At 40.6% G+C, this 22,579-nt stretch overlaps 2 protein-coding genes across 4 annotated transcripts in view; one reads left to right on the top strand and one right to left on the bottom strand.

Moving 5' to 3' along the window:
* The window catches only part of LOC122560617 (peroxisomal membrane protein PMP34), a 13,189-nt gene extending 4,048 nt beyond the window's left edge, over positions 1 to 9,141 (bottom strand). The window contains exons 1-4 of one of the 3 annotated variants that reach the window (XM_043711430.1): positions 7,933 to 9,141; positions 6,057 to 6,117; positions 4,028 to 4,094; positions 3,101 to 3,174 (exon numbers count right to left, since the gene is read on the bottom strand). In XM_043711430.1, coding sequence (XP_043567365.1) covers positions 3,101 to 3,174; positions 4,028 to 4,094; positions 6,057 to 6,117; positions 7,933 to 8,001 — 271 coding nt within the window. In that variant the 5' untranslated portion in view covers positions 8,002 to 9,141. The other 2 variants (XM_043711428.1, XM_043711429.1) reach the window with 2 other exon arrangements.
* A 1,469-nt stretch (positions 9,142 to 10,610) lies between these two features.
* On the top strand, positions 10,611 to 20,894 carry anks4b (ankyrin repeat and sterile alpha motif domain containing 4B). Its single transcript, XM_043711424.1, has 3 exons — positions 10,611 to 11,815; positions 13,520 to 14,641; positions 20,806 to 20,894. The coding sequence occupies exons 1-3, from the start codon at positions 11,652 to 11,654 to the stop codon at positions 20,807 to 20,809; spliced, it is 1,290 nt and encodes a 429-aa protein (XP_043567359.1). The 5' UTR covers positions 10,611 to 11,651; the 3' UTR covers positions 20,810 to 20,894.
* Positions 20,895 to 22,579: the final 1,685 nt, after the last annotated feature.

Raw genomic sequence — 22,579 nt, 5'->3', positions numbered from 1 at the left:
CCGTCTTTCGTATCATCCGCAAACTTGCTCACCCAACCTTCTAACCCCTCTTCCATGTCATTTATAAAAATGACAAACAGCAATGGTCCCAAAACAGATCCTTGCGGAACACCGCTAGTGACGGCACTCCATGAAGAAACTTTGCCATCAACTACTACCCTCTGTCTTCTTCCATCCAGCCAATTCCTAATCCTAACCTCCAACTCACCCTCAATGCCATACCTCCGTATTTTTTGAAGTAGCTTACCATGGGGAACCTTATCAAACGCCTTACTAAAATCCATATATACCACATCTACCGCTTGCCCCTCATCAACCTCCTTCGTCACCTTTTCAAAGAATTCAATAAGGTTTGTGGGGCACGACCTGCCCTTCTGTAAAATAATGTCTGATCTGCCCCAGGCCTCAACTCCTATTTCATGCCAGCTCCTCAGCGCCCTCAACTCCTTGATATTTCAAACATCCGTCTTTAAATACTTTCTGATGTAGCCTGCACAACTCTTTCGTGTGGAGATTTCTGGACATTCACTACCCTCAGAAGAAATTCCTTTGCATCTCATTTTTAAATGAGTGTTCTAGTTTGAGCTACTAGTGCAAACATCTTCTCAATACCTACCCTGTCAAGCCCCCTCAGAAAAATGGATGTTTCAATAAGATTAGCCCTTATTCTTCTAAATTCTACTTAAAGGCTTAACCTGTTTAGCCATTTTTGACAAGTCAACCCCTTAATTCTAGGAGTCAGCCTAATGAATCTTCTAAGACTGTCTCCAATACATCCTTTCTTCAATATGGAGAGCAAAACTGTATGCAGTACTCCAGATGCAGCCTCACTGATGCCCTGTAGAAACAGGACTTTCCTATTTTTAAACTCTGACTCTCTAGTAATAAATGCGAAAATTCTATTTGACTTAATTACTTGCCAAAACGGCATGCTAATGTTTTGTGTTTCATGCACAAGGATACAGAGGTCCCTCAGTGCTGCACATTTTTGGAGTCTCTGTCCATTTAAATAATAGCCTGCATTTTGATACTACTTACCAAAGTGCATCACCTCACATTTTCCTGCATTATACTCCATCTGGCAGCTTTTGCACACTTGTTGGTATGTTGCTATACAATTCAGCTTCCCAAGGAGGCAATTTAGGTCCATAATTCAACAATAAATTATGTTGACTCCCAATATAAATAAAATTTAATGAATAAGATTTTTTGGCACTGACATTTATCTACATTGAAAGGTATTATATAAACATATCTTCCCTATATTTATGTCAGTTCATTGCCTTGGCAGACACTTTTTTTTAGACTATTATAAAATAGGAGTCCCCATCACCTTCAGTATTTATTTTAAGAAATACTCCCCAAAATATCAGTTATAATAAAAGTGATAATGTTATAGTGACAAGTAATCCAGAGATTCAGACTAATGATTTCGGAGACAAATTCAATTAAACACATTTATAATAAAAAGATGGTATCAGCAATAGTGACCATGAAAGTATCAGATATGTAGTCATAAAAACAGTGTTCTTATTTGGTCTGACCTATATGCAACTCCAAGAATACAGCAATGTTGTTGATCTTTGAAATAGTCTATTAAGCCACCTTGATCTCTCGGCCCAATAGCATAGAGTGTATCTATACCAAATGGACTGAGACAGTTTAAAGAAGTGGCTCATCACTGTCTTCAAGGGACATTAGGGATGGTCAATAAATGCCAGTAATGCCTGAAAAGCTGAAGGATGCCTGGCATCTCATTTCCATTTGGAATTTCATCCCCCCATTTGCTTTTCCATTTATCCGAATTGTTAAATAGCTTCTGTTTCCTCAATCCAACTTCAGTTCCATGCAGGAATTCCCCACTCCATGAGGTGGTGATTTATTATTAAAGGAGCATTTGTCTTGAGTCATTATGGCCTTTCTTTAAACCTAATCCATTTCCTCCTGCACTCTCCACATACATGCACATTAAGCAGGCCTGAGGGTCAGGGGTAAGCATCCTGGTTATTTTATTGCCTCAAAAGGCGGGGCCAAGGCAAGAAGAACAAGCCTGCACCCAACTAAGATCAGCTAACTTAGAACAGAATGAGGACATGAATTTGAGACAGTCTTTATCTATAATGCTAAATGCCTCCAATGCTAGATAAAACCAACCAGGAAGTCAGCAAAGCCCTTACTTCATAATTGCCTTACCCAATTACATAAATGACAAGGCCACAACTCCAAAGATCAAGAATTTCACTTTTACTAGTTTTGAGTGTACCCACTGTCTATACATTTCTATACATTTATTTTCAATCTCTTCAGTCCTACAGGCTACCTAATGTCTCATTGTTCAAGTACAGACTTCGTTTCTTTTCAGAACACAGTCATGTGTTGTACCATTTTGACACCTGTTCCAATGCTGGGATGGTACTTTCAGGAATACAAAGAGCAGCTTAGTCTGTTGTGAAGTTGTGCAAAATAGCAGTTACCTTTATTGTTCTACCTTCTGTAAATTTGGGATTGAGTAAGAACTGAGCAGCAGAACTTTGGACAAAGTCTTGTTCACTCGTCACTGACCTACGATGGTTAAACAACACACTAAATTGAAAATTCTCATCCTTGTTTTCAAATTCCTCCATGCTCTTCTCCCATTTCTGTCACTACCTCCAGTCCTATGTCCATTGCTCCAGTGTTGCCATGTCTTCAGCTGCCTGAGTACTACATTCTGAGAAGTGCTCCATAATTTTTTGCCCCTCCCTTTTCTTTTTAAAACACTCTTTAAAACTAACTTTTATCACCAAGCTTTTGGTCATCTGACCTAACATTTCATTTGTGGCTCAGTGTCAGTTTATTTTATAATTCACCTTTGAAGGACAATGGGATGTTTTATTTTGTTAAAGGCACCATAGGAGTACAAGTTGATACTGTTGTTGTCTTTATTTTATCAATGTCTGTCATTACAATTAAGGAATTAAAGCTCAAATTCCAAGAGTGATATTCTATCACAGTTCCCAACTAATCAGGAATCAAGCACAGGAATATCTAAAATTTAGCAATTCAAACATATTGGCATATATCCATATTTGGCATTGCAATCCCGTTAAGCACTCTCTACCTGCAATGCAACCCATCAGCAGATCTTTGCCTGGCGTGGCACGAGCATTACCCTTCACCAGCATCGATTTCAGGCTGTTGAATGTGTAGAAATAAACAAAGTTTGAACAGCAAACACTAGAAATAACAGGGAACCATCCACGGTATAGAGCTGATCTGAAACAGAAAAGAGAGTTTCAGCATTCTGTGCTGACATTGTGAATTTCTCTGAGCAATTCACACCAGCACGTATTTAGTAATTAATAGCTTCTGAACAATTGGGAAATTACACACTTCAATTTGCAACATACTCAGTGAGCAGAACAAGTAAACCTGCAAATGCATTACTTAATTTCTTTTTATTTAAAATCATTAAGTTCAATGATTCTATTAAAGTTCTATTATTTTGAACTGGAACCCATTTATGAAGGTGAACCAGCATCAAGAAGAAGGAAAAAAGGGGATTTGGAATTTTCTGCACATATTTCCTACAGAAAACGTGACTGTCTTATAAAGGTGACAGATCTTAAACAGCAAAACCCGTCAGCTCTTCTCCAATGCCAGATGGCCCATTGTTTTACTTTGAATGACCAACAAGTTATATTTTAAAGTTTTTAATATTTTTAAATGTTTAAATTACCTTAATACAAAATAAACCACCATATTTGAACACCATTTTTTCTGGAAACCTAAATTTCCAGTAATCATAAGTTGCACTCTGGTATAAGACATTGCCTGGTAAACATCACTTACAGAACAAATATATTGAATAATACAGCATTTAAAAAATCAGCTGTCTTTAAACCAACCTATATAAGCAAAAGCGAGAAAGGAAAAGAAAAAGAAGCCAAGCTAAAGACGTGTGGTGGGGGGTGTGATGGAGGACATAAACACCAAGGTGGACCAGTAGGGTCGAGTTTGTTTGTGCTGTAAATTATGTAATACTCACAATCCTTCCTCTTTCACAATTTCCGCCAATATCACAGGCGTGGAGCTGGATTTACGTTTTTCATCAACTAAAGTAAACAGGAAAAATGATGGCAGTTGAAATCGAATTATTATTGTTGTTATTATTAATAATAAACTTTTAGGTTCTTTTCCCAAGGTTTCACACACAAGATGCAATTCGCACACACCAACTTCTGCAAACAGCTGAAGGTTATTAAAGCCTGTACAAGCTAGATGACCCCTTTGACCCTCTTTGCAGGCGAGCAAAGTCAAGTCAAAAGAGGCCCCAAACAAAGGAAACACAGCCCCTTTATACAGGTCAGTTGGTAATGCTCACAGGTACACTGGCCACTCCCACCTCATAACCAGATGTTACCCCAGGTACAATGGTAGGATGAGGTCATCCTTAAAATAATGTAAATGTCCTAATCCTGGGGAATCATTATGCAAACGATTTCCTGACTCACGGATTCCTCAAGACAATGTCAGTGTGATATGTTCTAGCTTTGGGGATGGCTATGAAAGCATTTCTGAATGGAAGGGACTGAATGAGAGTTTAATTTGATAATAGTAGGAGAGTAGTGGTAAGTGGCTGCCCAAACGAAGTGTGAGTCATCCACATTCCTGCATGAATGTCGCCCCCACCCACTTCCAGAATGTTCAGTTTCTTGGAGAAAGACAATACAGTTTAACCCTTTAACATTACATTAATGTCCAGAGTGCTCTGCTCCACAAGGATATAAATCATTACATCCTTGAAGGGCTCTTGCCTGAAAAGTCGATTCTCCTGCTCCTTGGATGCTGCCTGACCTGCTGTGCTTTTCCAGCACCACACTCTCGCCTGTAAATCATTACACCAAACTCAGTAAAAGTACATTTACATCATTATATTCACTGGTGTCCAAGTTTCTCTTTAGCATCAGAATATTAATTCACAATTTGACAGCTTATCTACATTAGGCAGCCCATGTTTATTTTATTAAAAGAGGTAGTGGTGTTGGTTTCTGATGGCAATCAAGGAATTGAGTCTTGCCCTCCAGATGGGCAGGAAGGGCCAGGACGCCAGACTAATGTTTAAGCAAAAACTAGATTGTATCGTGGGGTGATGATAAGGCCAATGTTTTAAAAACATAAGATCAGAAGGACCTCTTTTATCCAAATCAATCTTATGATTGAGAGATGGCCAAGGAAGCAAATGGAATGTTGCAAAAAAGTAGATGTGTACTTAATTTATTAGTGAAACTAGAAAACTATTAGTAAATAATTAATCGGGTGCATCTGGACAAGAATCAAAGCTTTATCTGTTTTTCTGAAATTAACTCTTTCAACCCACTATCCATATTGAGATCCTCATTTCACTTTCAAACACCCATATGATGCTGCATAATACAGTCATCTCAGTAAGCCCTCTAAGCACTATGACCATATTTCCAAATCTTCAATCATTGACCAAAGTCCTCATTTCACTGCAGCCCTGCCATCAGGAATACCAACTAAATTCTGAAATTCAGTTACCCCAAAACAGGAAGCCTGGGTTAATTAATTGTTTTTTTTTTAAATAGATAACCTTATTAAGGTTTTCAAAACCAAGAATGTTAGAAATAGATCATCCATGATGTATTTTAATAGTAAAGCAGGCTGGAGTAATCGAATGGCCTGCTGCTGTTCCTGAAATTCTTCACTTGATACCTTCCCTCTGTTTTCTTTTGAATTGGTTGCTTGGCCTTGCTCTTTAACTCTGTCTACCTTGGTATCCATTTAATACTAAAAACATGTAAAAACCTTTGGTGCACCATTCCAACATGGTCAAAGCCATATAAAACACAAATTATTGTTGTGAATAATAAATTTTTTGGAATACTTTAATCAAAAATGTTAAGATAAGCAAAATTATAAAAACCTCAAATTTCACCAACACAGCAGCACATAGCTTTCTAATTCTATAGTGCATATAAATAAATAATGTAAATAGCGTATTTTACGATAGCAACTTTAGGCTCACCATAAATACGTTTATTTATAATTCCTACCTTGAAGTCGAATCCTTGCAGTGTCCAAAGGGAAGAATGTTGTTGTAGCAGTCAGACTACCCTGCAGAAAATAAAAAGGTGAGGCAGTAGAAGTGTTAATCTGCAATTTCCAAAGAGGCATATAACAGTAATTAGAAGAGGGACTGCTGGCAAGTATTCTTCCCCCTAGTCCAAAGACACTGATCTGGCCCAGCTAACCCCAACCCAATAGCATTGAATCTTTAGGAGGATATCCCACCTGACGATTTTCAAAACTCTGCTAAAATCAGTTATGTCCTGGAGTTCCTAGTTGACAGGATCACAGACTAAACTTAGTTTCAATAACTGGAATCAAACAAAAGTAAGCCCCACTCTAGTGGTCATAAAGCATTTTCTAAAAGGCAGGTTTTTAATCAGGATGTGAGGCTACACTAGTGCTTCCTGCCATTTTAGTGTTAGAATAAACAAAGATTGTAATGTGTATTACAAGAAGTATTTCAATTAAGACCAAAACATAATTAATACAACATCCACTTGTCACTTGATGACTTGTTTGAAACAGGGTGAGGAGAGGCCTCATAAGGGTCATCTCACTGATACAACATCTTCCAATTACAAAGTTCCTTCCAGTCGATGAAGTATGTCTTATGTATAATCATTGTTACGTATGGCAGCCAAATTGTGCACATCAGTGGGAATCAGTTATTGGTGATGATAAATGTTCTTCAGGACACTCCCTTCCCTACTTGCTGGTGAAGCTACTGTATCAACCTGCAAGATCCCAGGGACACTCACTTTGATGTGCCAGCTGAAATAAAGAATCTCCAACATCAGCAACACGAATACTCTGCTGGACAACTTGCTTCAGGGGTGAGTGTTGCCACAGAGTGAAAGCAGTTACTCCGTTGTACTAATGGGCCCTTAATGAAATTCACTCCTTACTTAAAACAAAAGTATAACAGAAAAAAAATGAAGAAAACATTTGAGACCAAGCCCTTATATAGTTGCAGTAGACAGGGATGATATTATGGAAGTGATTGATATAATTATTGCATTTCAAACTGATGACAGGCTCAAACCATAAAGATTGGTACCTTCATCGAAAAGCTAGTTGCAAAAACATTTTATTGTCACTCTACAAGAAGGAAAATCACATGAAAGCATTCAATCGCAGGGGAGCTAACAGAGACGCCAATGTTTCCACAGCCTCTTCAGAGCGACAGAAAGGCTCTGAAGTTCTACAACAGGAAAATGTTGAGGGAAATGTGAGTTAGATTAACGGGGCGGGGAACAAGTGAGACAGACACTCAACCGTGGGGTTATTTCCAAAGATTTGAGATGCACTAAACCCTGTGCCACTGAAGCCAGAATGAATCAGCAGGAGAGCCTGCTCCAAACAGGAGACTGAGAACACAGCAAGTCAGGCAGCATCAGGAGGCGGAGAAATCGACGTCCGGGTGTGACCCTTCCCCAGTTGACCCAGAAGCCTCTCTCTTACACACCTTGGAAGAGCTTTATCAAGCGTTCTCTTTCAAGTGCTTTTTTTTTAATTCTGAGGGCAGATTTAACCTAAATCTGCACTGAACGGGCGGGGACGTTTAGCTCATCACAGAGCGCCACAATGACTGGGTTTAACATTGACAAATCCAACCAGACAAACTGGTTGTTGACATTGCTCACTCTTGGTGCTCACATGTCAAACTCAGAGCATTCAACAGAACATTGCAAGGAACACTGGGCTAAATCTTAAACCGGCCGGGGTGACCCGAAGAAAGAACTTAGCTTCCAGTTTTCACCCAACTCACTCTCGGCGAGATTTGTGGTTCTAATTGACGTGCCTGATTCAGTGTATCCACAGTAAAGATTTGTTTAAACTCTGGGTCATCTCACAACTTACCACCACCCCAGCCACGGCATGCACGAGTGTCTCGTAGGAAGCAAGAGGAGAGCTGGAAGAGCCCTTCATTATTTGTCCGGGAAATGAAGTCAAGATTGTTCACCACGACATGAGGAAAGAGAGACTTCCTCCAACACCGGCTCCACCCACTACAACCAGCCTTGGGAAATACTCTCTGCAGACCCGCGCCCTCTGTTGGAGAAAATGCTCAGATCATCCCAGTTGAGACAGAATTGGGCGGTATGCAAACTCATTTAAAATCCGACTATTTGAGGGTTAAAATTGAACCCAGTATATTCCGGTGTAATAACAAACGTTGAACATCCAAAGTGTGGCTGTAGATACATGATTTAGTCATAGACAGTAACAGTAAAAGAACATATGCATGTTCTTCACGCATCCAAAACGAAGGTCTTCCGATCATCATCTATCGAGAGGCTGTTAACTTTGAGAATCCCCTTCGTATATAGTTTTTGGTCAAATTGAGTAAATGTTCCAATTTTGCGGTTGGACGAGGCACCTAGGACTGAACAGTGATCAACTAAGAAATACAATTTTTATTCTATCTAGTGTATTGTCCGACTCGAATTTATTTTGTAATATATTTATAGATAATGTATGAATCGTGTATTTTAAAAAAAGCTAGTGACCAAATAAATATAATAGCCAAAGCAATCAAAAAACGAACATGAAGATCCTTTGGCATCTTCCAACAATGTGGCAAATTGTCCACAGATCTCCTGTTATCAAAATCAGGATAAATCCCCAACACGCCCAATTATTACCTTGGATCATCAGTAAAGTGATAGGAGTGTCATCAACACTGCTATCAAGCAGTGCATCAGGCAACTCAGCCACTGTGTTCTGCCACTCAGCTCCTGACTTCATTTGAGCCTTAGTTCAAATATGGATAAAAGAGCCGCATTCCAGAGGTGAGGTGAGAGTGACTGACCTTGACATTACTGCAACATTTGATCAAATGGAAATCAGGGAGAGAGCACGCCACTGGTTGGAGTCATCTCTGGCATAAAGGAAGATGGTTGCGATTTTTGGAGATCAGTCATCTTAGCTACAGTACATCTCTGCAGTTCCTCCGGGCAGTGTCCTAAGCCCACCATCTTCATCTGTTTCATCAATGGCTTTCTCTCAGTCATTAGGTCAGAAGTGGGGATGTTGTTGATGATTGCACAATGTTCAACATTATTCATGATTCCTTAAATACTGAAACAGTCCATATTCAAATGCAACAAGAGGTGGACAATATACAGGTTTGGGCTGACAAGTGGCAAATATTTGTGCCACATAAATGCCAGCCAATGATCATCTCTAACAAGATAGAATCTAATCATTACCCTTTGACATTCACTGGCATAAACCCTATTGAATTGTCCACTGTTAATACCCTGGGGTTACTACTCATCAGAAACTGAACTGGACAAGCCATATAAATACAGGGGCTACAAAAACAGGTCAGAGGGTAGGAATATTGCAGCAATTAACTCACCTCCTGATTCCTCAATGTCTCTCCATCATCAACAAGGCACTAGTCAGGAGTATGATGGAATATTCCCCACTTATCTGGATGGGTGAATGTCAACAATATTCAAGAAGCTCAAAACCATCCAGGGCAAAGCAGCCCATTTGATTGGCACCGTACCCACAAACTTTCAGTTGCTCCACCACCAACACTCAGTAGCTGCATTGTGTACCATCTCTAAGATGCACTGCAGAAATACAAGAAGGCTCTTTAGACTGTACCTTCCAACCCAAGATCAATATGATCTAGCAATACAAGGGCAGTAAATACATGTAAAAACCACAACCTGGAAGTTCTCCTCCAAGCCAGTCATCATCTTGAAAATATGTTACCATCCCTTCACCAGTCCAAATCCTAGATCTCCCTCCCTAACAGAATTGTGGGTCTATTTACAGCACATGGACTGCATGATTCAGGAAGGCAACTCACCATGACCTTCTCAGCATCTTCCCAATCAGCGATAGGCAATAAATGCCCAGCCAGTGACAACCACATCCCATGAATGGATTTTTTAAAAAGAAAGCATTGATATCCATTGTTACATTTTCGCTTACGAATCAGAAATGGAATATGCCACATCTGGATTTACCACTCTTCTCACGTGGCTGATGAATTGGGCAGTGGGAAACGTCAGTTTTTTGTGTGTTTAAAAGGTTGCACTTTGGACACTTTAAAAAGTTTGCAGCCTCACCTTTATTTCTTTTTAAAAGACGCAAACGTTGGAGCTCTGAAACAAGACTAACATCAAGAATAAAAAAAAGTTAGGAGTAAGGGCAGATCATTCGGCCCCTTAACCTGTTCCGTCATTCAATGCAAACAGAAAATGTTCTAAGCATATATCAGATCAATGAGCATCTGGAACAAAAAAAATACAAGGTAATGTTCGATCAAAGAGTTAACGAATTATTCATCTATTTTGTTATTTTGCGGGAGATAACAACCGTCTCACACAAGGGCCAGGTTGTTGTAAATTTTGTGACAGGGGTACTTTTAATAATCCCAACAACAGCCAGCACTGGGAGATAAATCATTCTCATCCTCGCACCAATTGATAAGATTAGGGGCGTCAACAACTTGCATTTATGTAACACCGCTCACAACTTTAGTCCGACCAAACTATATCGCACCTAATTCGTTTTGAATGTAGTCATTATTGCAATGTTGGTGCTCACAACAATATTCACCGAAATACCATATCTGGTCCTTATCACGTTGCTGTCCGTGGAAACTGTTTCCTCACTAGTGCACGCAATTCAAAAAGTATTTCGCTGGTCGTAGAGAAAAAGGGGGTTTGTGGGAGTCCCAAGGACGTGAAAGTTGCGATATAAATAAATGTCTTCCTTCATGTGTCGATTATAAACTACATTCATTTTCTGTGCCATATTAAGGACTCCTAATTTATTGTGCAACCTCTGAGCGCGTTCGTTTAGTTTGGCATAAACTGAATCTCCCGACGAAATGACTAAATCTGTCTTCAATGGTTCACTGAGCACCCCCTTCCCCCAACAGCCCATCTATCTCTAGCTGCAAGCAGCTCCTTCCAAAAGCGTCTTACTTTCCAGATGAATATCACTAATTTACATTTTGTTTCTCAACCGTAACAATTTATTGCAACTCGAGGACATCGAATGGGAAGAGCATTTCCAGTCTTGACATCAACCTATAATTCAAAGGTCGGTTGGCGTTATACTGTTAATACTCTTTAAGGTCGATCCGCATTTTTAAACAAAAAAGGTACAAATTAAGATGACAAAAAACTGCTGAGGATTTAGTTGTAAGTATTACAGACACAATCGATGCAAAGTAGCATGGTGAAAAAACAAAAACAATTAAAGTATTTATCGGATAAACAATCCAAGGGACAACTGACACATGCAAACACAGATATTCGTTTGCTTTCCAGTTTAGACAAATAAATGGTTCCCTTTTGCACAGGGCAATTTATGCCGAGCAGTATTTAAATTAAATAAATGTTCTCAAGAAACAGGAGGAAGTGACAGGGGAAATAATACCCGATAATCTCGCCAGCTGGCCTGCCTTAAATTTGCAGTTTGTCGAGCGTGGACCTTGTCCCTCATGTCCCACCCTGGGCGGTGCCTCTCCATCTCCGGGTTCGCACTCACTGGCTGCTTCAATCCTGCTGCCACCAGCGCGTGTGAAGGCCAGCCTTAGGATTTGAACCATGACTGACAGGTACCACAAGGCAGCCAGGGATGGCTACCTAGGTCCCTTAAAGGAGGCCACAAAGAGGGACCTGAACAATCCGGATGAGGATGGGATGACCCCGACACTTTGGGCGGCATATCACGGCCATCTGGAGGCCCTGCAGCTCATCTGTAGCAGAGGGTGAGTGCCACAACCTGATTCTTTTATATGACCCTTCATGGGTTTTTTTTAAATATTCACTCTGTTTCAGAGTCAGAGGATTGTAGATTAAGATACACTACAATTGCTTTAAAACATCCAAGCTGAACCGATTTGAGAGTGCTGCACTTTGAGGATGAGTCCTTAAACCAAGGCCCAGGCAGAAGGATGGAAAAGATCCCACTGCTTGAAGGACAGTGGAGCTATCCCGGGTGCTCAGTCCAACATCCTTCTTTAAACATCACAAAGACTATAGTCATTATGTCTTGCTTAACACAAACTATCAAATTTTCTACAGTGGAACAGTAAGTGCACTTCAAAAGGCCCTTCTTTAGTTGAAAAGTTCTCGGAACGTTTTGACTTTGTGAAAGGCTGTACATAAATGCAAGTCATTCATTGTTTATTTGAAGGGGTTTAGTCGTTATTTGGAAACGTTTGTCTTTTGTATTTGCTTCCTAATGTTTCCTTTAATTGAGAACTTATTTTTTAAAAGTGTATTGAAATTATGGACATTGAGAAAACATTGCAGGTTGTCAAAGATCTCAGTTGACAAACTTTTCTTGAACCATTTGTCATTTGGGGAAAAGATCCCAGTACAGAATGAATCCAAATTGATATAAAATAAGGATCTTTAGAATTAAACAGCAGGGGAATCCACAGAAATACAGTATGTTGTAACATTTCAGGGTATGCCTCCCACCAACCTGAGGTGATGTCACAAACCATTAAGATAATGCATGACTGCCTGCACCATTGCTCAAAGTCACCATAAGTACAGATTATTATTCATCACTTTGAAACTTTGCTAAGGGTTCAAAGTGCCAATCACTCCAGTCACATGATTGGGAGAGAGGGAGCAAACAAAACATTTGCAGTATTATAGCGTTGTCAACCACAACCTCATACATCCCAAAGTATTTCATAAATTGAGTACTTTATGAAGTGCAATCACTGTTGTGATGTATGTATCACAGGTGCCAATTTATGCACAGCAAACTCCCACAAAGAGCAATGTAATGATGAGCAGACAATCTGTTTCAGTTATTGATCAAGGAATAAATATTGGCCAGAATTCCAGGAAAAACTCCCCTACTCTCCTTTGAATAGTTTATTGGGATCACTTCTATCCACTTAAGAACACAGAAGGAGCTACATCTAATATTTTATCCACAGGACTGACCTCCCTCAGTACTATAATGAAATGCCCACTTGGATTAAATGCTCAGGTTCTTGGAGTGGACTTGGAACCCACAATGTTCTGACTCAGAGCAGAGTGCCAAAAGCTGGAAGTGATGGATACAGTCTGTTCCACTTGCTGTTAAAAGTGTTGAGTGTGTCTGGTAGCATAAGTATTACTTGTCCTGCTCTGTTGGTCATGTACCTAGGCTTAGCTTCCAGTATATATTGAGTGAGCTAGTCTTCACCAAGCTACTGTTGGCTTCAGCATCCCATTCAGATCATAGTTTAGATCAGATTTTCCCATGATGTCTTCACTCACTGTCTGAGGTAAAGTATCAAGAATGGCCACTTCGGTCAAGAATCAGGAGGTCATTCACCCAGACCAACTTATACCACCAGTGCTAGGAAAAATATGTAGGAAGATAAAGTTTGAGAGTGTGAAGCAAAAGACTTGCTACATATTGTAAAATCCTGCACTAAGTCAATTCTTTGTGGCTTGTTTTTCAGTGGTGATCCCGATATATGTGACATCTGGGGCAATACACCCTTGCACCATGCTTCAACCAATGGCCACCTTCACATTGTCACTTTCTTGGTTAACTTTGGTGCAAATATTTGGGCTTTGGACAATGACTTCCATTCTGCCATGGATGCCGCTGCCAGTAAGGATCGAATGGAATGTGTCCGCTTCCTGGACACAGCTGCCACCAAGCAAACCGTCATGAATCCGAAACAAGTTGCCAGGTTAAAAGAAAAGGCATTAAAGGATAGCGAGAAACAAATCAAACTGTGTGAAAGACGCAAGAAAAAGCACCAAAATCGGATGAACAAGAAATACAGCCGGGAGATGGAAAGTCAAAACGAAGGTGCTGCTTCAGTACAGAGTGGAACTATATCCAGTGTCAGTGACCTCTCTAAAGTAAGTGACTCACAACACAAAGGTAGCATTTCTTCCATTATCAAAGGATCTCTGCAGAAGAGACTTAAGAAGAAGGATAACAGCAAAAGCTTTACTCAGCAGCAATTAGAAAAGGATGTCATTTTTGTAAGGCAAGAACGAGACAGTGGGAATCGGGCCAATGTACTGGATGTGTTTAATGAACGAGATGAAGAGAATGCAGCCTTTTCTGAGATGAAATCCTCTGACTATGATAATAACTTTGGTCATGAGTCTCTCTTTAATCGCCCCGGACTGGGAAACATGCTGTTCAGAAGGAATTTTGTCCTGGGTTTGAATGTGGAAGAGGAAATGTTCAGCAGTAATGAGGTGGAAGACATTGGTTCCAAATTGCGTAGTCTAGTGTTGAAGCCCAAGGAAGTGTTTCCAGATCTTGAAACATTCAGTAAAGAAGAGGAAGATGATTTGCCCTGGGATGAAGATGATATCGGTTTGGATGATGATGAGCCTGAGACAACACCACTTGAAACCTTCATGGCATCTCAGAATTTGACGGAGTTCATTCCTTTCCTAGCAAGAGAGCAAGTTGGCCTGGACTCCCTCATGCTGTGCACCGACGGAGATCTGAAAAGTATCAATCTGCCACTCGGACCACGGAAAAAGATTATTTCTGCCGTAGAAAGAAGAAAGTTAGTTTTGGAAACACCAAACAACCTAGTGGATACTGTATTGTAAGTATCACTGTTAAAAACCTATAGAACTGTTTGCTATCAATTGTACAAGTTTGTTCTCAATTAATAAGTACTTGTATTAAATACCACTTACTCAGTGCAGCCTTCTCTATCTGGGTGTTCTGCAGTTCAAAGGATGAAAATCATGAATGTGGTAGTTCATTTAAAGTGATTTAGTTAGTAGCACTGTTATCACTGAGTCAGAAAGATGTAAGTTCAAGTCCCACTGCATGAATTGAGTACATAACCAAGACTCACAGTCTACTGAGGAGATTGAATTGTTGTCTTTTGGATGAGAATGTTAAGCTGAGGTCCCGCCTGCCTTCTCAGGTCAATGTAAAAGATGCCAAAGCCACTTTTCAAGTGGAATCTTCATGACTGATTCCGGCCCACCATTTGGCTGACTGGTATTGTATCCGGAAGTGGCTTAGGCAAACTGTTGTCGTTCAGAAAGATGGCGGATCACCACCACTTCCTCAGGGCAGTCAGAGAAATGAAATCATTGTTAGCCTTGCCTGTGATGCCCACATCCCAAAAGTAATAGAGTGATCGAGGTGTACAGCACAGAAACAGACCCTTGGTCCAATTTGTCCATACTGACCAGATATTCTAAATTAATCTAGTCCCATTTGCCAGCACTTGGCCCATATCCCTCTGAATCCTTCCTATTCATATACCCACCCATATGCCTTTTAAATGTTGTAATTGGACCAGCCCCCACCACTTCTTCTGGCAGCTCATTCCATATATGCACCACTCTCTGCATGAAAACGTTGTTCCTAAGGTCCCTTTTAAATCTTTCCCCCTCACTCTAAACCTATGCCCTCTCATTCTGGACTCCCCCACCTGAGGGAAAAGATCCTGTCTATTTACCCTATATATGCCCTCATGATTTTATAAACCTCTGTAAGATCACCTCTCAGCCTTCGACACTCCAGGGAAAACAGCCCCAGTCTATTCAGCCACTCCATGTAGCTCGAATCCTCCAACCCTGGCAACTTCCTTGTAAATCTTTTCTGAATCTTTTCAAGTTTCACAACATCCTTCCTATAGCAGGGAGACCAAAATTGTATGCAGTATTCCAAAAGTGGCCAAACCAATGTCCTGTACAGCTGCAACATGACCTCCCAACTCCTATACTCAATGCACTGACCAATAAAGGAAAGTATTCCAAATGCCTTTGTCACTAGCCTATCTCCCTGCAACTCCACTTTTAAGGAACTATGAACCTGCACTCCAAGGTCTCTTTGTTCTGAAATACTTCCCAGGACCTTCCCATTAAGTATATAAGTCCTGCCCTGATTTACCTTTCCAAGATGCAGCACCTCACATTTATCTAAATTAAATTCCATCTGCCACCCCTCGGCTCATTGGCTCATCTGATCAAGGTCCCATTATACTCTGAGGTAGCCTTCTTCGCTGTCCATTACACCTCCAATTTTGATGTAATCTGCAAACTTATTAACTATAACTCCTATGTTCACATCCAAATCATTTATATAAATGATGAAAAGCAGTGGAACCAGCAGCGATCCTTGTGGCACTCCATTGGTCACAGGCCTCCAGTATGAAAAGCAATCCTCCACCACCACCCTCTGTCTTCTACCGTCGAGCCAGTTCTGTATCCAAATGGCTAGTTCTCCCTGTATTCCATGTGATTTAACCTTGCTAACCAGTCTGCCATTAGGAACCTTGTTGAGTGCTTTACTGAAGTCCATATAGATCACGGAGAGTAAACAATAATTAAAAAAAAGTTGCAACAAATTTTGCCTCTGCTAGGGAGTTTCAGAGGGACAGTCATCTAATGATACTGTGCACTTGATTGTCCATTAAAGCTCCAGCAGATCCTTGACAACCAAGTACTCAGTTTCCTGAGATTGTGAGCTGAAGAAAAACTTTTCTATGAGGCTGAACAGGCTGGGGCTGTTTTCCCTGAAGTGTCGAAGGCTGAGGGGTGACCTTATAGCAGTTTACAAAATTATGAGGGGCATGGATAGGATAAATAGACAAAGTCTTTTCCCTGGGGTGGGGGAGTCCAGAACTAGAGGGCATACATTTAGGGTGAGAGGGGAAAGATATAAAAGAGACTTAACGGGCAACTTTTTCATGCAGAGCGTGGTACATGTATGGAATGAGCTGCCAGAGGAAGTGGTAGAGGCTGATACAATTGCAACATTTAAAAGGCATTTGGATGGGTATATGAATAGGAAGGGTTTCGAGGGATATGGGCCAGGTGCTGGCAGGTGGGACTAGATTGGGTTGGAATATTTGGTCGGCATGGACAGGTTGGACTGAAGGGTCTGAATCCATGCTGTACATCTCTATGACTCTAAGTGTCTCTTGGGGCCTCCCCCTGTAGCTGCGAGGTTGCAATTCATTCAGAAACATGAGGAAAGTCATGAAGTTCATTTGGCAACACCTCATAATATTTTTTTTGTCCAAAACATTCTCCCTCTTTGGCTGTGCTCCAAATCAGAGGTAATGAGAAACCAGATCAAAATTGTCATAACTGAAAGGAAGTCAAAATAGAGTCAAACCAAACGAGGAGCAAATGGAAGGAAGGAAGAGAAGATACAAACTGTGTCAACCTACCGAAGTGTTCAGCCTTTCTGATGTGGTTCAGATAGGGTAATGGGTCATAATAAAACAAAGAGCTGCAGATGCTGACGATCAAAACAAAAACAGAAATTGCTGGTGAGACTTCAGTTGCCTCAGTACTGATGGAGAGTCACCAGACTCAAAACTGTTTAATCCTCACAGATGCTGCCAGACCAGTTGAGTTTCGCCAGCAATTTTTGTAACCAAAAGTCATAATCATAACCAGAAGAAATAGAATGCATCCAAACCTGAGAGAACCATACCAGAATCAATATACAATAGTTAATAACTCATTTCAGTGAGGTGATGTTGACTGCCTTTGACATCAAGGTTGCACTTGACCAAATGTGGCACAAAGGAGTCCTAAACACCAAAGACAAAGAGAATTGATTTCACTCCTTTCTAACACAAAGGGTGATGGTTGTGATTGTTGGATGCTATTTATCTCAGTTCCAAGACATCACTGCAGGAGCTCCATGGAATAATATCCTAAGCCGGACCATCTTCAGCTGCTTCACTGATGACCTTCACTCCATCATAAGAAGTTGGAATGGTTGCTGATTGTTCTGCAATATGCAGCGTCATTTGTGATTTCTCATGCTGAAATGCTGCATGCCGACATGCATTAAGACCTGGACAACATTCAGGCTTGGCGTAATTAGTGACAAGTATCTTCTGCTTCATACAGATGTCAGACAACATTCCCTCTAAGCCTCATGGCAGCTGCTCTAACGTTCCATGTGCAGAGATTGACATGCTGAACTGTATGCTACTTGTACACTTTTTGTGATTTATGCATGAGGATTCCTGTATCCCTCTGGGCTATAGCTTTCTACAGCCTTTCTCCATTCAAATAATATTCAGCTCTTCTATACTTCCAGCTGAAATGCTCAGCCTCACATTATATTTTGTCTGCCAAGTTTTTGCTTCCTCACTCAACCTGTCTATATCCCTCTGCAGACATTTTGTATCATCCTCGCCTTCCCACCTATTTTTGTGTCATACATAACCTTGGCTAAAGTACATTCAATTTCCTCATCCAATGTCTCTATTTTCTTCTACACAATTTTATTGCTTATCCAGGTTTCTGTGGTGTAGCATCTTACATGTTTTTTCTTTGTTACAATCTTGAGTTTTCTTGTTAACACAAAGTTACTTCAGAATTTCTCAATCGTTCTTCTAATTTCTGAATTTCACCTGCCATATTCTGAAAACAGTTGTTAATAAATAGCCAAACATGTCTGCCTGCACTTGTTTCAGTGTTATACAATTCACTTCAATCTTCATTCTAGTTTCTTCTAATGTATACCTTCCAACAGCCTTAGTTTTTGACTTGTTGACTATTCTTAACTGCGAGATTTTAATTGATCTATGATCATTTTTAATGCCTGGTGTAGTAATGAGCATAAAACAAACACCAATCCTACCTGGAGAGCTGTTGGACTCAATATTTTATATACTCTAACAGTCACTGCACTTCAGAAACATGCATATTGGTTTGAAAGCACTTTTCAATGTTTGGGGGCAGTGCTTATTAATTTCTTTTGCTCTTTCTCAGGATGCGGGTGCCATTGGCTATGCCAGCATTCATTGCCAATTTCTAAGCACTCTTGAGAAGATGGTGTTGCACCATTTCTTGAACCGCTGCAGTTCTAATGTAGGCACATTAACTGCGCTGTTAGAGAGGGAGTTCCAACATGTTTTGACACAGTGACACTAAAAGAATGGCAACATGTTTAAATTGGGATTGTCTGTGGCTTGGAGGAGAACCCCAGGTTATGGTGTTTCCATATTTCAGCTGCCACTGTCCTTCTAGATAGCAGAGATCACAGGTTTCAAAGGTGTTGTTGAGGGAGCTACAATGCATCTTATATATAGTACTCGTTGCTGCCACTATGTATTAATGGTGGAGGAGATGAGTAGTGTATGGAATGCCAATCATGTGGACTGCTTTGACTCAGATGGTGATGAGCTTCTTGAGTGTTGTTGAAGCTGCTCCTGTCCAAGCAATGGAGAGTATTCCATCACACTTCTTACTTGTACATTGCAGATGATTGACAGGTATTGTAGAAACAGCAGGTGAGTTACTTCCCATAGAACTCTCAACTCCTGACCTGCCCTTGTAGCTCTCATGGTCATTGCCTGGCTCTTGTGTGGCATGATTGAGTGACTATAACAGCAGTCAGAGGCTAGGAATACTGCTGGAACTCACCTCCTGACTCCCCAAAACCTGTCCATCATCTACAGGGCACAAGTCAAGAATATGATGGAATACTCCCCACTTACCTGGAAGAGTGCAGCTCCAACAACATTCTAGAAGCTTGACACCATCCAGGACAAGACAGCCCATTTGATTGGCACCAAATCCATTCCCTCCACTACTGATGCTCAGTAGCTGGTGTGTACTATCTCCAAGATACATTGCAGAAATCCACCGAAAACCCTTAGACAGCACTTTCCAAAACCCACGACCACTTCTAGTTAGAAGGACAAGGGCAGCAGATACATGGGAACACCACCCCCTACCTGCAAGATCCCCTCCAAGCTACTCACCATCCTGACTTGGAAACATATTCCCGTTCCTTTGCTGTTGCTGGGTCTAAATCCTGGAATTCCCTCCCTCAGTGCATGGACTGCAGTGGTTCAAGGTGGCAGCTCACCACCACCTTCTCAAGGGCAGTTAGGGACAGGATGTTTCTGGCTCCTGAAATCTGCCTTGATGGTATTGGTGGAGTTTGGACAACGTAACTGGCCTTAAGATTACATATAGATTGTGATTGAACACAGATCTGCTGCAGCTCATGGATTAGCAGTTTTGGTTTTCCAGACTGGTTTGAAATCTATCCCATTCAGCATATAAGTAGTGTCACTCAACATGATGCATTCTGTCATCATTTTGAACTTGTTGTTTCTACAAGAACTATGTGGTGGTCACACCTATCAGTAATGTCATGGACAGGTGTACATTTTGGTGAGAATAAGGTCCAGTGGGTTTTTGAATCTCAATGTACCACCACCATGACCATTAGAAGTTAGTCAGCTTGGTCAGTAGAGGTACTACTGAGGCATGCTTAGTGATGGACATTGAAACCTCTCCCCAGCACAGGGTAGATTCTGTGCCCATGGTATGGTCAGTGCTTTTTCCAAGTGGTGTGTTCAGCATGGAGGAGAATTGATATATAAGCTAAGGGAGTTCTGTAGTTAGTATTCTGCAGGAGGTTTCCTACCCATGCTTGATGTAATACCATGAGACTTCACAGGGTCCAGAGTCTATGCGTATGGACCCAACTATCTACTGACGAAAAAATGTCATGCCATCACCAGTGGGTCAGGACATATCCTGGGACAGTGATGATGGTATGTAGGACCTTTACTGTAAGGTGTGATTTAGTGAATGTGACAATATTAGGCTGTTGCTTAAATAAATGCAAATCCTTACTTTTTCAAACAAGAAAAATCTGAAAGACATAGTTCCTTACTATGAAATTAATTCCTTCAGTCATCTATATTTTCAGTGTGTTTTGGTATTCACTGTTAATGTGTAACTTCTTTTTAACATGAAATAGGTAAGCAAGTTTGAACACCATCAAGAAGATTTGGAGTCCGAGCAATCTCCAGTGTTTAATCCAGGACCATCATCATTCTCTGGTGGCAGAAATGGCCAGTGTGATATGTAACAGGAACTATATTGAAGCATCCATTACCCATTGTATTGGAGGAAGTTAAAATTAAATTAGTGGATCATTAAAAGTACTCAGATTTCCATATTGCATGTTTAGATTTAGCAAAAGGGAATGGAGATTTGCACATTACAAAAAAAGAGTTTTGGTGTCTGGCACATAATTATTTTCTGGAATATAGATCTTTAACTGTTATTGAGACCAATCTGTCCTTTAAAATGCTCTTCAGTCACTTGGATAAGTAACATTACTCTGAACTGTTTCATGTCACTCATTTCAAATGGTGAGGAACTAATTTAAAGTGGAGGGCATTACATAAATAAATATAATAATCACCATTGAATCTCATTAGGAATCGGATAAATTACTTTTAACTGGAAGATGGTGAGAATTTGGGACTTGCTCCCACATGGAGTGTTCGAGGTGAATAGGGTAGATGCATTTAAGGGGAAGCTGGAGAGATAGTTGAGAAAGAAAGGAATAGAAAATAGGGTGAAATAAGTGGAATGGAAGGAGGCTGGGTGCAGTGGCCAGTTCTGAATATCTATAAAATGTATGTAATCTAATCCCTTTCATTGGAGATATTTTGTTTTATTTATAAAGTCATATAGCACGGAAACAGACCCTTTGATCCAACTCTTCCATGCTGACCAGACATCACCTAGCCGCATTTGCCAATTGTTGGCCTATATCCCTTTAAATCCTTCCTATTCGTCTACCCATTCAGATGCTTTTTAAATGTTGTAATTGTACCAGCTACCGCCACTTCCTCTGACAGCTCATTGCATACATGCATCACCCTCTGCACGAAAAAGTTACCACTTAGGTCATTTTTAAATCTTTCCCCTCTCAACGTAAACCTATGCCCTCTAGTTTTGAACTCCTTCACCTTACGAAAAAGACCTTGGCTATTCACCCTATCAATGCCCCTCATGATTTTGTAAACCTCTATAAGATCACCTCTCTTCCTCTGACGCTCCAAGGAAAAAAGCCCCAGTTTATTCAGCCTCTCCCTAAAATTCAAACGTTCCAGTTCTAGCAACATCCTTGTAAATCTTTTCTGCACCCTCTCAAGTTTAATAGCATACTTCCTCTAAAAGGGCGACCAGAATTGTACACAGTATTCTAAATGTGGCCTCACCAATGTCTTGTACATCGATAACATGGCATCCCAACTCCTGTGCTCAATGTACTGACCAATGAAGGCAAGCATCCCAATGCCTTATTCACCATCCTGTCTACCTGCAATTCTACTTTTACAAAAAACTATATTTCTGCACCCCTCGGTCTCTCTATTCAACAACACATCCCCAGGGCTCTACATTAACTGCATAAGTCCTGCCCTAGTTTGCCTTACCAATTTGAGGAATGTCATTCAGTTATTCTATGCCAAAGATGTAGAGTTTGACCTGGTTTCTAACTATAATATATCTGCCACTAGCCAATCCTGATCTGTGTGAGAAGTGCCCTTAATGGCCTTAGCGATTCTAAGGAATAGAGAGCAGATTCTTATGCAGGATACAGGATGTATAAACTAAGTGGACTTCCTCACAGATGATGGTGTACCAATCTGCCTTCACACCCCGCTCCAATCCTCTGTTAGTAATAAATGGTCTCCTGCATTGTGTAGAATTTGTACCTAAAAATGATTTCATGATGT

Source organism: Chiloscyllium plagiosum, chromosome 21 (genome assembly GCF_004010195.1).
Source record: "Chiloscyllium plagiosum isolate BGI_BamShark_2017 chromosome 21, ASM401019v2, whole genome shotgun sequence".
NCBI lineage: Eukaryota > Metazoa > Chordata > Chondrichthyes > Orectolobiformes > Hemiscylliidae > Chiloscyllium > Chiloscyllium plagiosum.
This window is presented reverse-complemented; position numbering and strand designations above follow the sequence as displayed.